This window comes from Emys orbicularis, chromosome 8 (assembly GCF_028017835.1).
Source record: "Emys orbicularis isolate rEmyOrb1 chromosome 8, rEmyOrb1.hap1, whole genome shotgun sequence".
In the NCBI taxonomy this organism is placed as follows: Eukaryota; Metazoa; Chordata; order Testudines; family Emydidae; genus Emys; species Emys orbicularis.
The window spans coordinates 1700353-1716884 of record NC_088690.1 but is presented as its reverse complement, the minus strand read 5'-3'; the positions used below and the strand labels follow the sequence as shown (position 1 = coordinate 1716884).

At 50.9% G+C, this 16532-nt stretch overlaps 1 protein-coding gene across 7 annotated transcripts in view; it reads right to left on the bottom strand.

The window, feature by feature from the left end:
• ST3GAL3 (ST3 beta-galactoside alpha-2,3-sialyltransferase 3) overlaps positions 1 to 16532 on the bottom strand; it is a 335526-nt gene that overhangs the window by 117061 nt on the left and 201933 nt on the right. For all 7 annotated transcript variants that reach the window (XM_065409115.1, XM_065409116.1, XM_065409117.1 and 4 more), the window contains one exon: positions 6957 to 7020. In XM_065409115.1, the coding sequence (XP_065265187.1) occupies positions 6957 to 7020 (64 nt within the window). The remainder of the gene's footprint in view (positions 1 to 6956; positions 7021 to 16532) is intronic.

Here is a 16532-nt window from a genome sequence, read left to right as displayed (position 1 = left end):
GCCTCCTGGATAGCCCAGAAACGCGATACGGGAAGGCTCGCCCTCGCCGCCACCGAGTCCAGGACTGCCCCTATGAACTCCAGTCTCTGTGTGGGGACTAGTGAGGACTTGGGCACATTGACCAACAGGCCGAGATCGCGGAACACCTGTAGCGCCAAAGTCACGTGGGCGTGAACCTCTGCCTCTGACCGGCCCGCTAGGAGCCAGTCGTCTAGGTATGGGTAGACGCGCATCCGTCGCTTCCGAAGGAAGGCCGCCACCACGGACATGCATTTCGTGAAGACACGCGGGGCCGTTGCGAGGCCGAAGGGCAAGACCGCAAACTGAAAATGGCGTTGCTGGATAGTGAAGCGCAGGAACCGCCGGTGAGCCGGGCGGATAGCGATGTGAAAGTAAGCGTCTTTCATATCGAGGGCAGCGTACCAATCCCCCGGATCCAGGGAAGGAATGATGGTACCGAGGGAGACCATACGGAAACGTGGTTTTTGCAAGTACTTGTTCAGCTTGCGAAGGTCCAGGATAGGACGGAGGCCCCCTTTTGCTTTGGGAATGAGGAAGTATCTGGAATAGAACCCTTTTCCTCTGAGGTCTGGAGGAACCTCTTCCACCGCCCCTACAGCGAGGAGGGTCCGTACCTCCTGCATAAGGAGTTGCTCGTGAGAGGGGTCCCTGAAGAGGGACGGGGGTGGGGGTGGGGGGGGGGGGGGCGAGGAAAACTGGAGGGCATATCCTGACTCTACCGTGCGGCGGACCCAATGGTCTGATGTTATATGGGACCAGGCACGGAAAAAACGGGATAGGCGGTCCCTGAAACACAGGGGAGGATCCGGGGAAGAGATCGGTACTCTGTCCTCGATCGCGTCTTCAAAATCCTTGTTTATTGCCCGGCTGCGGCTTGTTGTTGTGGTTGCCCTGGCCTTGACCCTGGTTAGGCGTATTGTTGCGCCTACGCCTATTGTCTCTGCCCCGCCTACGGTAAGGCTCGTGTCGAGGGCGAGGCTGGTACTGCCTCTGTGGAGGCTGTGGTTTAAAGGGTTTCCTCTGCGTCACAGGGGTATGCATCCCCAAGGACTTGAGGGTAGCCCGCGAATCTTTGAGGCCATGGAGCCTGGCATCAGTCTGCTCCGAAAACAACCCCGTCCCTTCAAACGGAAGGTCTTGGAGGGTGTTTTGCACCTCTGGAGGAAGACCAGACGCTTGCAACCACGCTGAGCGTCTCATTACCATGCCGGACGCGATAGTCCTGGCGGCCGCATCGGCCGAGTCGAGCGAGGCCTGTAACGAAGTCTTGGCCACCGCCTTTCCCTCGTCCACAATGGCCGCAAACTCGGGCTGCGATCCCTGAGGTAAGGCCTCCTTGAATTTAGACACCGACGCCCAGGAGTTAAAGTTATGCCTGTTGAGGATCGCCTGCTGGTTTGCGATCCGCAAGTGGAGGCCTCCCGACGAGTAGACCTTTCTGCCGAATAGGTCTAATCGTTTCGCCTCCTTGGCCTTGGGGGCTGGGGCCTGCTGGCCATGCCGCTCCTTCTCGTTGACCGCCGAAACGACCAGCGAACATGGGGCCGGATGGGAGAAGAGGAAGTCAAACCCCCTGGATGGGGCAAAGTACTTCCTCTCGACGCCCCGTGCGGTCGGCGCAGAGGAGGCTGGCGTCTGCCACACAGTCTTATAGTTCGACTGTACGGTCTTTATTAACGGAAGAGCAATCCTGGAGGGACCCTCCGGGCTGAGAATGTCTACCATGGGGTCCTCCTGCTCGACCGTCTCCTCCGCCTGCAACCCCAAGTTGAGGGCCACCCGGCGGAGCAGGTCCTGGTGTGCCCGGTGGTCAATTGGGGGAGGGCCGGACACTGTTGTGCCCGCCAGGGCTTCATCTGGTGAGGAGGAGGAGGTCATGGCCTTTTGAGCGTCCTCATCCTCCTGTAAGTCCTCCTCAGCGGGCTGACCCTCCGGGGTGCGTCCCCTGCCCTGGGTCACGGACGGTGCCGGGCTCGGTGCCGAGTCCGCCCTCTCAGCCTCAGGTGGTCTGGAGACCGTAGCCTCCGCACGGGAGGTGGGGCGGCACCGTGGGGAGCGGGACCGGTCCCCTGAAGGGCCTGACCTCGAAGTTCTGGATGGCGGGCCTTGCTGATGATAGGCCCACGGGATCCAGAACGGCCACTGTCCCGGATGGCTCCAGTGCGGTTGCCAAGAGGCCTCGTGCCGTGTAGTGGCATGCCCTCTGCGACCGTATCTCGACAGCCCCGAGCTCTCTTCCGACGCAAGCGACGGTGACCTGGAGGGCCACGGCGGTGCCGTGGAGCGGTGCCGGTCCGGTGTCGGGGAGCGGTGCCGTCGGGACCGGGACCGTGAGTAGCGCCGTACCGATCTGGATCGAGAACGGTACCGTTGACCGCGGGACCGGGAACGGCTGCGGGAGGACGGTCTTGGGGTCCTCACCGTCGAAGCGTCCCGGTGCCTGCTCGGGCCGGGTTGCTGGGACGGTGCCTCGCTCGCGCCGGGGCCCGTCTGCTTGGAGGCCCGTTGCGCGGCGGGAAGCCGGGAGTCCACCGAGGCGGGGCTCGACCGGGACCGGCGCCGGGAGCGGTGCCAAGATGGTGACCGCGATGGGCGCATCATCGCCGGCTTGCCCTTGGAAGGCAGTCTCGGCGGAATGTCTTTGGCGCGGAGTGTGCTGACGGAGGACAATTCAATGAGGTCCTTCGCCGCCTCAAATGTGTCCGGGGTGGAGGGCTGTTCCAACAGTTCCTCCAGCCCCTCCTCCTCACTCGACGCGCTTGTCCCGGGGCTCGACGGGCCTTTCGGCGCCGGAGCCACTGGTACCGGGACCTGTGCCGGGGCCGGCACGGCCTTGGGCGCACTAGCGGTCTTCGTAGGTGCCACCTTCTTGTGCGGGGAGCGACCCCGGGCCTTGGGCTGGCTCTTGGGCTTGGCCGGCGAAGCAGACCGGTGCCGGGCGTGATCTCGCCGAGACGGCACCGTAGGTTTAGTCTGCACCGCCTGTGTCGGGTCGCGGACCGATGCCGGGGCACTTCGCACCGAAGCCGACGGTGCCGTGGGAGCGGAGGGCTGTAACGCCATCTCCATGAGGAGCTGTTTCAGGCGAAAGTCTCTCTCTTTTTGAGTCCTGGGCTTGAAAGCCTTACAAATTTTACAGCGCTCCTTCTGGTGAGCTTCCCCCAGGCAACGGAGACACGACTCGTGCGGGTCGCTCACTGGCATGGGCCTGCGGCACGCGGCACAAGCCTTGAAGCCTTGGGCGTGCGGCATGCCGCGCCGCCCAGGGCCGGTGCCGGGGTTGACCAAACCCCTATCACCAAGAGTTTGGTTGGTCTTTGTAACAACTAAATAACTACCTAACTCTAACACTTACTAAACAATGAACTGATAACTACTGCTAATGACTATGCTAAGGGATACTCTCGAGTGAGAGAAGAGCTGTTGCAACGTCGCCACGGGCGGTAAGAAGGAACTGAGGGAGGGTCAGGCCAGCAGGGGTATATATACGCTGGGGCGGGGCGCCGCTCTGGCGGGAAGGGAGACCCTGCGGGCCCGACGGGAGCCGCTGAGGGAAAAAGTTTCCGACGTTCGTGCACGCGGCGCGCGTACACCTAATGTGGAATGGACGTGAACAAGCACTCGAAGAAGAACGTGAGTTGTGATTATATTACCCTAACTGCTTACTAGAGTCTGTTCTCTGTTAAATTAAGGCTAATTTCCTTGACAACACATCTAAAGTAGAATCAGAGTCTGCATGTGGATTTTAGAGAACTCTGAAATATTGGCTCTTAAACCATAAGTTTTGGTCTCAGGGAAAAACTTCCTAAAGAAGTTTCTAATGAACGCAGGCAGAGACATAACAACATGCACAACAGTCTCAAAAAGCTGCCAAGGTTAGGACTCAAAATCATAGTCCATGGAGGCTGCTCAGGTTAAAGGGCCACAGCATGTCCCCTCGAGCCACCCAATTACTGTGACATAAGTCTGCCTGCAAACCCTCTGACCTGCAAAAGAGCACCAATCTTGTGGCACATGTGCACTTCGCTGTCTTTAGTGTGTCAGTTCAGCTCAAACTGAGTTGGAATTACAAACTTAATCCTCAGAGGGTCCAGAGGGTCAGATGCAAGAAGTGAGGTTCTTACCCACGAAAGCTTATGCTCCCAATACTTCTGTTAGTCTTAAAGGTGCCACAGGACCCTCTGTTGCTTTTTACAGATTCAGACTAACACGGCTACCCCTCTGAAACTTAACCCTCAACACCGTTGGAAATACTGCTTCCTCAAAGGAGCAGTGCAAGCCGTGCACTACCTGAGCTAATTCCCGAGTGGGTGAGATCAGTTTGGGGAGGATTAAAGCAACTGTTTGAGCCCCAGGTGTGAGCCAAAAACCCCGCTTCAGAACCCGGTAATTTTCTAAACACATGGTTTCTTAAAAGGGGGCTGTATCTCAAGAGCCTCTTTCTCAAAGAACTCCAACTTTGGACCACTAACCCTGCCCGCCCCACACTCCCATGAGGCACAGGAAATTTCAGGATAATCTGAGTCTGCAAATTTTAGATCCAGATGTGCATTTTAGAGCACCTAGAATAGTCATATTTTAAACAGTAAGCAATTCTCCACCTTAACTACAGCAGAGCTACTGCTCTGGAAGCAACAGAGCCGAGGGGAGTGGGGAGGCAGCTGACAGCTGCAGAGATATCAGGAATGCTGATGAGTTTGGTGGTCATGGAAAGTCTGATTGGAAGCTCAGAAGGGGTCAGGAGGCAAAAAATGAATTGGTCAGAAAGCAAGAACTTTGTTAGTGTGAGATCAAAGCGGGAGAATGTTCAGTAAAGAACAGGGCTAACATTTTTCAAAAGCTCCTAAGTCACCTAAGAGCTTCTGAAAATTTTTTACCCTAGGTCCAGAAATTGACACTTAGTGAGGGAGTTAATCAAAGGGCAAATCATGCCTGACTAACCTGATTGCCCTCTGTGATGAGATAACTGGCTCTGTGGATATGGGGAAAGTGGTGGATGTGATATATCTTGACTTTAGCAAAGCTTTTGATACGGTCTCCCACAGTACTCTTGCCAGCAAGTTAAAAAAGTATGGATTGGATGAATGGACTGTAAGATGGATAGAAAGCCAGCTAGATTGTCAGGCTCAACAGGTAGTGATCACAGAATATCAGGGTTGGAAGGGACCTCAGGAGGTCATCTAGTCCCACCCCCTGCTCAAAGCAGGACCAATCCCCAGACAGATTTTTGCCCCAGATACCTAAATGGCCCCCTCAAGGATTGAACTCATAACCCTGGGTTTAGCAGGCCAATGCTCAAATCACTGAGCTATCCCTCCCCCCCAACGGGTTGATGTCTAGTTGGCAGCCAGTATCAAGTGGAGTGCCCCAAGGGTCTGTCCTGGGGCCGGTTTTGTTCAGCATCTTCATTAATGATCTAGATGATGGGATGGATTGCATCCTCAGCAAGTTCACGGATGACATTAAGATGGGGGGGAGAAGTAGATACGCTGGAGAGTAGGGATAGGGTCTGGAGTGACCTAGACAAATTGGAGGATTGGGGTAAAAGAAATCTGATGAGGTTCAACAAGGACAAGTGCAGAGTCCTGCACTTAGGACGGAAGAATCCCAGGCACTGCTACAGGCTGGGGACTGACTGGCTAAGCGGCAGTTCTGCAGAAAAGGACCTGGGGATTACAGTGGACGAGAAGCTGGATATGAGTCAGCAGTGTGCCCTTGTTGCCGAGAAGGCTAACGGCATTTTGGGCTGAATAAGTAGGAGCATTGCCAGCAGATCAAGAGAAGTGATTATTCCCCTCTATTCGGCACAGGTGAGGTCACATCTGGAGTACTGCATCCAGTTTTGGTCCCCCCACTACAGAAGGGATGTGAGGACAAATTGGAAAGAGTCCAGCAGAGGACAACGAAAATGATTAGGGGGCTGGGGCACATGACTTATGAGGAGAGGCTGAGGGAACTGGGCTTATTTAGTCTGCAGAAGAGTGAGGGGGGATTTGATAGCAGCCTTCAACGACCTGAAGGGGGGTTCCAAAGAGGATGGAGCTCGGCTGTTCTCAGTGGTGGCAGATGACAGAACAAGGAGCAATGGTCTCAAGTTGCAGTGGGGGAGGTCTAGGTTGGATATTAGGAAAAACTATTTCACTAGGAGGGTGGTGAAGCACTGGAATGGGTTACCTAGGGAGGTGGTGGAATCTCCTTCCTTACAGATTTTTAAGGCCCAGCTTCACAAAGCCCTGGCTGGAATGATTTAGTTGGGGTTGGTCCTGCTTTGAGCAGGGGTTGGACTAGATGACTTCCTGAGGTCTCTTCCAACCCTGATATTCTATGATTCAAGGCTGAAGGTCAAACAAGGAGGGAAGGCTCAGGATGCAAGAGGGTAAAGGATCAGACAGCTGATCATAAACATGCCAAGGATTTTCCAGAACAAGCTCTATGATAGGACCAGAAAGTCTGAAGGAGCTTGTTCTGAATACACAAATATGCATTATACCAGTTCAAACCTTCAAGTCCCCATGAAAGTTCCTACATCCATCTTATCACCAACTCAACCACTGCAGTCATACCTACCAGCTTTAAGAGTGAGATATTAGTGAACTGTTCTTGTTGGAACAAGCTGCACCCCTTTTCTTGAATAAACCTTTGCGTGATTTGGTTGTGTTGCCAGTACATTGCTGGGGGATGAGGGGAGGGTGTAGCTATGCAATGGTACACGCTCCTTTTGTGCTTTTAGAAGCAAACAATTAGGAAGCAGTCAAAATGTAAACGTACTCTTTGTATGTTTAAGCTAACAAAGCTCCTGGGGTTCACTGGAACAGAACTCTATTCTCAGCTCCTGACCTATATCCAAAGCACAGGCAATTCCTGGGAGACGTGTTTAGGAAATGTGATGAAGTGTCACTATTTGCTCCTTCTGCTTCAGAAGGGTCTCACCTTACCTGTCAAGGGCTGGAGTGAGGCGATACTCTTTGGTTGCTGACAGGATGGCTTTGATCAGATTATCTGGGGAGAAAGGAAAGGAGGCATTAGAAAGGTCAGACCATTTCAAACAAGTTTTCACCTTTAATGAAGATTATGTGCAAGGTGGAGTAAGTCAGGGAGTCTACGAGTGCAACTTACACTCCGAGGAGCTGACGGTAAGTGTCTGTTAGGAGTAGCGGTAACCCACTGAAATTTACCTGTTCCTATATCCTCCTAGTAGCTGCTCTAAGTCTAGACCCTCAGGGTGTGAGATACTTGAACTCAAGGGGATCTCGTGTGCCACATTCAGAGGTGATTAGTTCCCACCATCACAGGTCTCTCTGCACTGTCTGGAGAAGTCTCTCTCTTGGGGGAACTACGTGTCTGAGGTATAGTGATGTAGACATGAATCCTGGAAGAATCCCCCTGGGTATCCAATAGGGCAATGGAGGGGTCTGGTAAGGTACCAGTCCCCAGGCATGTCTGGCCCAGGCGTCCTGACCCCTCGCAGAAGTCTTCTCAAACCCACATAGGTGGGAGCAAGAACAAGATTGGGAGGAAGCTCTTAACTCTCAGTGACGACACGCCCCATAGCCTGCCTCAGAGTCTGATGAAGAATTGGAGTATTCGGAGAGCCGGGGTGGTGTGACACTGGGTGGGGTTCTCAGTGACCAAGATATAGATTGATGTCAGGGGAAGTGTGCATGACTTTCTAGCCACCAATAACATGCAGTGCGGAGAATATGGTCCCTGACCAGAAGTGGAAGGAGGCAGTATCTAGCCCAATGCTGGTGGCCCGAATTAGACCATACGGGTGCTGACAGTCTCAGCAGCTGTGCCAGTGCCAGATGAGGGACTTAACCCTGAATCAGTGGTGACAAAACAAGATGCTGGCCACCGCATAAGCTTTGGGAGTAGTCAGTACAGACACACATGACTGTGAGCAGGGAGAACTGCTCTGTTGCCGCTGGAGAGGTAACCAGTCTCGATGGTCCCTGGAAGGGAACAGGAGTCGATGGCTCAGGTTCCTCTATACAAGCCGGAGGGTGCACTCTACCATTAGTACCAGAATGACCAGCTGTAGAGGAGTCCTGGGGTCTGGACTTAGAAGAGGCTAATACTAATTTCTTCTTGTGCATCTGAGGCTGGGGCTGCTCTGAAGCCATGGACCTGGAATGAGATTGTCGCAGACAAGGCTTTCCTTGTCTGCAGGCAAAGCTGGGGGGCACACGGGGAGGCAGTCAAAGAACGAACCTGGGATGACCGAGGGGCTTCTGATGCCAGTGCAAGGGCAGCTTCCATGAGGATGTAAGTGAGACACTCCTTCCTCCCCTCCCTGCATTTGAAACAGGACAAACGGGGCACCTGTCTCCAACGTGACCCTCGCCTAAGCCCTGAGACAGTGAGAATGAGAGTCACTTACAGGCATAGGTTTTCTGCAGCCTGAGCAAGGTTTAAAACGCAGAGACCTTGGCATAGGCTCCCCTGGTACTGAGCAGGTCCTGGAGGCCCTGCTGATGGGAAAAAACTAAAAAGAACTAAACTAAAATAAAGATTTTAAAAGCATCGAGTGATGAAAAGGACAGACAAGAAGGGAACATAAATGCTCCAATCACTGACCACAGACGGTAAGGAACAGGAGGGGCGGGGCAACTCTGCTATTTATCCTCTCACTTTACAGCACGAGGAGCTCGGCTGTGGGCAGGACTGCGCCTACAGGTACTGCCAGCACCGGGGCAGAGGACATGCACGCCCCGATAGTGTTATGGACACAGAGGAAACAGTGGATTCTGGGAGATTTTGGAGGCCAAGCTAGACTGTGGGAAAGTGGTGGCAGGGCTATCTGAACTATTCTAAGGCCATCCACACTGGTACTAAAATGGTGCAGACTGGAGTAGTTTCTACTAAACCAATATTTAGACCTGCTGAAAGCAAGTCTAGTCCAAACTGGAGCGGATATGTACATACACCACTCAGAGCACTTGTGTGTGGATGTGACACTAGATATTTAGCATGGTAAGTTTCTCAAATGTAGACAAGGCCCAAGAAGGAAGCTTGATCTACTTGAATTCAACACAGCAAGGAATGGGGAGTCACATACTGGAGCAGTGCATGGGCAGTAGATTTCAGAGAGCACATGTGGAGGATCTGTTCCTGGTTACCCTTGCGTATTCATTTTGTGAAGGGCTTTAGCTGCCTCCGCCCCTTGCTTTAATATTGGGCTATTTCAAAAAAAGAAAATGAGGAGAGCAGGAGCAGTAGATCCACGTATGGGAAGGTTCCCTAGCACTTTCCATTTAACCCTTAGACTGAACTCCTGTGCCCACAGCATGGGCAGCATCACCACACAGCTCAGCATTCCTCTCCCCTGCCCTATAGAGGTGGAAGGGGAGTTCATGCTCCAAAACCCATTCGATGCTTGGCCTCTCTCCTCAGCCTGCCAACAAAAGGACCCGTACGTATTAACAGCTCTGATGGGTTTGTGAAGCACACACCTTCCCACTGGGAACCCGACTCAAATCACCAAACTTGTTTCACACAGGTCACCAAACAGCATCTGATGGTCACAGCTTTCAGCGACTCCCATGAAACGTGGGCAGTCAAATGCCAGGGCAGCGTGGAGGAAATTACTCAGTATCAACCTCCTCCTTCCAGCTACAGCCAGCCAATTATACTCCAATGGCCTGGGCAATGCAACTGTGCTTAGGGATGCTGTGGATGTTTGCAGACTCCTGGGAGTGCCACACGTCACAGTGGGGGCTTCCCTCATGAGCACCTCTACTCACAGATAATAGGAGCCTGGGCCCTTCAAATGCCTTTGCTGGAAACATTTCCACGCCAAGTGTGTCCATGTGATGCTGCATCTCCCAGACAACACGCTTCATAAACTAGCTTCTTCCTTTCTTAAAAGCTTAAGCTCCCCCGACCCCTTAGCCGTCTTGTTTGCTCCACAGCCTCTGACTCACCTCCCAAGGAAGCCAGAGATGCACCCCTGCTCCTGCCAGCATGGGGATGCAGAGGCTGCTGCGTGACACCAGGGGAGCGAGAATGAAGAAACACAGGAACAGCCCTTTGGACCAGCTGCATTTGTTTATGAAGCCTGATTACTCATCCCTCACTTCCCTCTGGCACTACTCAAGGAATCTCCCATCTACCTCCCTGGAGCTCCCTGCCCCTCCACTGAGCTACACCCGAGTCGTGTGTCATTTCCAAACAATGCAATGATTCTGCAACTGAGTCTCTGCATCCTTTGAAGGGCACAGCCACTGTACCCAAAGCCATCTCGGCAAGCTCCCTGCATTTCCAGCTGCTCCATCCTCGCTAGATATTATCTAAGAACCCTGAGTTGCTGTGATATATTCTGCCAGGTTTTGTCTCCAGATATCAGAAGATTCAAAAGCAGGGCAGCATTGCACAGTTTCTCTGGACTTGACTTCAGGTTGACCTTGAAGTTTGCAGGCTTCTGGAAAAAGCTAAAAGTAAATAGTAAGGAAACAGGCAGGCAATGACCACACAGAGAGAACCAGCCTGAGTCTGACTAACATTTCCATCAAGGTTATTTATGTGGAAAGGCAGAAAACTTCACTGCTGCATCAGCAAGACTGACCAGTGAACTTCAGCAATCTTTATTATTGGGTCAGTGAGAAGCTGAACATGTCTGACCCAGTAGGGGTCACCTATGGCTCTCCCAAGTGCCAGTTTCTGCCTTGGCAGTGAGCGATTCAGGCCTTTCCTGCACTCTTCTCTGGTAAAGTGACGAAGAGAATTTGCAGTAAGTATGTCCCCGTCAGTCACGTTCCTCACTGAACAGCAAGTCCCGATGCCAGTATTGCTAACCCCAGAGCATTCAGATGTCATGAGTTAGGCTCCAAAAATTATAAGATTACCTTAAAAATAAAAATAATGAGATTTTTAGACTAGCCACTAGGTTCTCTGTTTGCCTTGGAGCATCACGTGACCCTGAAACCATATCCACCACATCTCAATGTCTGACCTCCTCTCATCCCTCTAAGGCCCACAAAAGCATCAGGAGGTTACATTTCCCTTGGGGGGGGGGGAGGGGGAGACTCGTAAAAGTCAGCAGGAGAGTGTGAGAGTTTCTCTCTCCTGAGCAGACTGAAAAGGAGGGAATTATCCACGTCTTAGTCACTCAGAGACACATCCGTGAGGAATTTTAATTCGGAGCTCACGAGTCATTGGATTAGATTGGTGCTGGAACTAGGGGTTGGGGATTGCTGCCGCACCCCCTGGCTTGAAGTGGTTTCCATTATATACAGGGTTCAATGGCTCTTAGCCCCCCACTACACAAACTGCTCCAGCAGTGCTGATTAACTATGGACTCAGGGTTTGAGACCTCACCCAAGAGCTGGTCCCTGCTCTTTCTGACTGTTGTTCAGAAAAATCTCATCGGGTTTAGAGAAGCCCACTACTGTGCAAGGCACCAGCCTTGATTGAAATAGGGGACTCCGCAAAGAGATTCTCCTCTTCTCCAGAGGTTGTTCAGGGAGATCTATTGTTTTAACCCCAACAGTCACAAAAGAACCTCACCTTGGAGTCCTCGTTTAGTAATCAAAAGCCAGTGCCTGTACTCCAGTAGAATCCTTGGCTTCTTGCCCTCAACTTATTCATTTAAAAGTTTCCTTTCTCGTGGCCATATCAACTAGCTGAACTGGGGAAAGAGAAACTTTTATCACATGGAAATCTGCATGAAATAAGCAATTCCCAGTTTTGGTCCAAAGAAAAATTCTAATTTGGGGGTTAACTCAGAATTTTGCATTAACCAATCATCAGAGAAGGACAAACAACTATGTGTTAGCAGCTAATGTGGCTCACAATCCCAAGTTCTTCTTGGACAGATCTAAAGATGTCACTGTGACGTTATTGACATTAATTGGGACCATATAGATCATTGTTGCAACCAAGGTCCTGTAGTGGCACCCAAATCTTGTATAAAGGGGGTCAAATGGGGTGTCTTAGACAAGGTCAGGGTTTACTGGTTATGATTATGCTGTCTATATGTGTGTATCAGTTTTGTAGTTGAAGTTATGAATCTTGGCACTATACTGTCTGTATGGCAAACTTATGCTATGCTTCTGGGTGACATCCCAGACAAGCTGGGATTAGCTCTGCCTAGCCTCCTTGATGGCCCATTAAGGACCATCAGCTATACAATGGACCCATGGAGAGAAGGCAGATACGCCTTGTAACTCAGCAAAGTATGCAGGAACTGGCCCATATGACTCCAGACTCCATGTTGCTGTAATTTTCCACAGTAAGAACAAAGAGGTGTTCTTACACCTGGAAAAGACTATAAAAGGCTGATGCCTCATCTCCATTTTGTCTTCAATCCTGCTTCATACCTCTGGAGGAACTTTACTACAAGCTGAAGCTTTGAACAAAGGACTGAGGACCCATCCCAGTGGGGGTGTATTCCAGAGACTTGATTTGAACCTGCAGTTTATTCCATCGCTGCTGCAAGCCTGAACCAAGAACTTGGCCATTACTGTATGTAATTGATTCCATTTAACCAATTCTAGCTCTCATCTCTATCTTTTTCCCTTTTATGAATAAACCTTTAGATTTTAGATTCTAAAGGATTGGTAACAGCGTGATTTGTGGGAAAGATCTGATTTGTATATTGACCTGGATCTGGGGCTTGGTCCTTTGGGATCGAGAGAACCTTTTTGTGTATATTGGGATATTGGTTTTCATAGCCATTTATCCCCCATAACGAGCGGCACTGGTGGTGATACTGGGAAACTGGAGTGTCTAAGGAAATTGCGTGTGAGGTTGCGGTTAGCCAGTGGGGTGAGACCGAAGTCCTCTTAGTCTGGCTGGTTTGGTTGCCTTAGAGGTAGAGAAACCCCAGCCTTGGGCTGTAACTGCCCTGTGTTAGCAATTTGTCCTGAGTTGGCACTCTCAGTTGGGTCCCGCCAGAACCGCATTGTCACAGTCACATCCTTGCATTTCTTTTTTATTAGTTAGAGGGGATTCAAGCAGGGCCAAAAGGCTCGACCTGGGACAGACAGCAGTGCAACAGAACCTGCCCAGCAAATAAATATAAAAGACACCCTCCTACCCAGCTGGAGAGGTGAGAGAAACAGGGAAGAGAGACCTGGCTATGAGATGGCCCTCCCAAAAGCCTGGTAAGTTTCCTGCATGCACCACTGTAACTTCTATGGAGGCACGGTCCTGGGGAGGGGGAAGAAATATTTTGGTCCATTGTAAATTTTGGTTTTGATGTCAAAGTGACTCTGTTTTATCAACAGAGATAAAACATGATTCATGCCAGGAAGCCAGATGTGGCGGAGACACTGCTATGCAACTAGAGTGTGTGGAGAAGGAAGGGAGAGCCAGCGTTTCCGATGGTGCTCTGGTGGGCTAGCTCTAGCCTGCCCTTGAATTCTAGGGGTGGGCCTGCACTGCAAAGAAAACCCCCGGCTGGCCCATGCCGGCTGACCTGGCCTCGCGGGGCTATTTCATGGCAGTGCAGACTTCCGGGCTTGGGCAGCTCTGGGACCCTCCCACCTCGCACGGTTCTAGAACCTGGGCTTCAGTCTGAGCCCAGCAGCCTGCACGGGCCACCCGCGGGTGTCTAATTGATGTGTAGACAAACCCTCTATTTCCACGGAGAGAGCAGAGCTTTCTAGTCAGATCAAAACCAGCAAGGAGCTGGGCAGCTCTGAACCCAGAGTTCCTCCCGGATGCACTGACACACCAAGGAAAACATCCCAACATACAGCCAGGCACAGGAAGGACAATTAACTGTTGCAGAAGCCAGCAATTAGGCTGCGTGCCCAGGCAAAGCCTTAGATTTCTTTGTCACGCAATCTGTCACTAATTCCGGCTGTCACTCTTGTCACGGGGAGGGAGCAAGTCCCCTTCTTATTGCTGTATTTTACATTAAACAAAACCAAGATGCATCAAGATGAACTTCCTATTTTCTTATTACAGCTGGAAAAAAAAAATCACTTTTTAGATCCCAGAGCGGAATGCAAATTCTGGGCTGGTGACAGGACCGTCCCGCCCAGTGGAACAGATATCACCTCAAAAGGCGAGCCGATTTCAGTGCCAGCAAAGCAGGCCCTCTGCATAAAAACAGCTCCAGAGGAAACAAAGATAATTGAAGAGCGGCAATTACGGCTAAACAATGACACGATTCCTGGCTAAATACAGGAGAAGAGATTAACACGTTACATTTTGTTTGTTTAGTTTTTAAGCCAAAAGCATTTGACACAGTGTAAACTGAAGTCCAGCAAAGAAGCCTGTTAACTCTCCCTTTCTCATATCAGAGACCACAGACAGATACTAGCCACACTTCTCCGCTTAATCACTTTTTATACAACTTAAGCTGCATCTAGTGACAAATGCTATTCATTGAGATTTCCAAAAATAGCTAGGGAGTCCTCCGATCTTGCTCACTGTCCCTCTATACTCCAGATAACCCAGCTGAGAGAGGTGGATTCCTCTAGTGTTACTAGTCTCACTGGAAAAACAAGGAGGAATCCTTGTGGCACCTACATTTGTTAGTCTCTAAGGTGCCACAAGAATTCCTCGTTTTTGCTGACCCAGACTAACACGGCTCCCACTCTGAAACTAGTCTCTCTGGTGCTGTAAGCCCTTTTTGCACTGTTTGTTCACTGACGAATCCTGCCCATAAAGCAGTACACATATCAGAGAAACCCCAGAGGGCCCTTGACACTGCATGCACACTCAGCCCAGTATAACCTTCCATGCCAACAGAGGAGTGCTGCCAGAAACTTGTACAAAGAGAAAAGAAGAAATTTCAACTGAAAAACCCCCAAAGAGTTAAACTGCTCAGGATTCCTGGAACCATCCCACCCTGTGCTGTGATCGCCTCGTTCCTTCATAAAATAAGCCCCGGGACTGAACTCAGTTAGTGCTTGGTGGGAAATACCCTTAAGGGAAAACCTAGACACTGTATAAAAACAACGAGGAGTCCAGTGGCACCTTAAAGACTAACAGATTTAGTCTCTAAGGTGCCACAAGTACTCCTGTTCTTTTTACGGATACAGACTAACACGGCTGCTACTCTGAAATCTATTTCCAATGACGTGTATAAAAGAACGGGTAGCTCATTGTTCAGCAAAGCTCATCACGTGACTTTCAACTGTGTACCTCAGGTGAAAAAGTTCTTGTCTACTACCTCCTGCTCCAGGGACTATTCATGGCGAGCCTACTACTGAGCAGCTTATCCTGTTTGCAAGTGTGTTTCTCTTACCTAGCAGGTAACTGATCCCCAGGAAAGTTTGCACTGCAAACTGCCAAGCCTGCAGGGATTCCTGGCAGGGTAGGTGGGCACCCAATGCCTCACCGCTTGATTATGAAGAACATATGATGGACCTCACTGTTTGTCTGGCTCACAGCCACACCCAGTCTCTGAAGGTCCTCACCTATTCAGGGCTACACTCACCTTGGGGACCTTTATGTGCAGCTGTTCTTCTCGACGCGACTCAGCCCATTGGTTGTGAAATCCCTCCTCATAGGCCAATGGCCAAATTAAGAAGTGAAGCCCTGAGGAAAGGGGGATCTTACTGGTCCTCCTGAACGGTGTTAGAATAATCAGCATGCTGCCTTCTCTTGCTGTGATAGCGTATAAAGAGTTTGTAACACTGGCCTGTGCCTTTCTGACCCGATTCTAGCCTTTGGGGTAACATGTACAGACATGTTACCCCAAAATAGTGCAGCTCTGTAAACAGGACTCTGCAAGATCGTTCCTGCCTGGAACCCTAATGAATAAACCAGAGACTAGGTGAAACAGGGTCTGCTACCAGTTTCATTTCAAAGACACAAGCACTGAACAAAAGGCCATGAATTCGAAAGCCCTTTGGAGTTCAAAGCTTGGAACACAGAAAGCAGCTTCAATAATACAAGGTAGAATGGGAGGGTTCTGCCTGAAGAACCGTTGATTCCATTGCATCATTACCTTTAAGTAATTAGATCAGAGTGTAACTATTGGGTAGGAATCTCCAGGAATGCCCCGAGTAGTAGATCAGCAAACCCTTCCTGTAACATTTACTTCACAAAATAAGCCTCCCGCACGTGGACTAGATCATGATGAGATTCACAAGTCCTCAATAAAACCTTTCCGACCTCAGCCTAGCTGGTGCCGATAAACACCCAATACCTTTCACAAGGTACATCTTGTAGGGAAATTCCAACTCTCAGCATTAAGGGGCTTCCTACCACACCGAACAGAACCCCACCCCATCCATTTGAACGTACGCATATCTCCTCCTAATTTCCTGAGCTACCCAGTCTGCTCTGTCTTTCCCACGCACAGCACAGCTCTGACAGTCTTCAGCTTGCACAAGCACGGTGACTTATCTCCACACTGCCTGCCTAGGTCAGTTGTTTGGATATCATTAGACGGGCTCTGACTGAAGGCCCTAATGAGGTGCTGATCCCATCATCAAGTCACTCAATTCATCCAGAACGTGTCCCGTGGGATGGCTAGAAAAGACTGATGCACGAATTCCAAGTGACGTGTGACACGAAAGGGGCGCCATTCACATCGCTAGAACTCTGCGCCT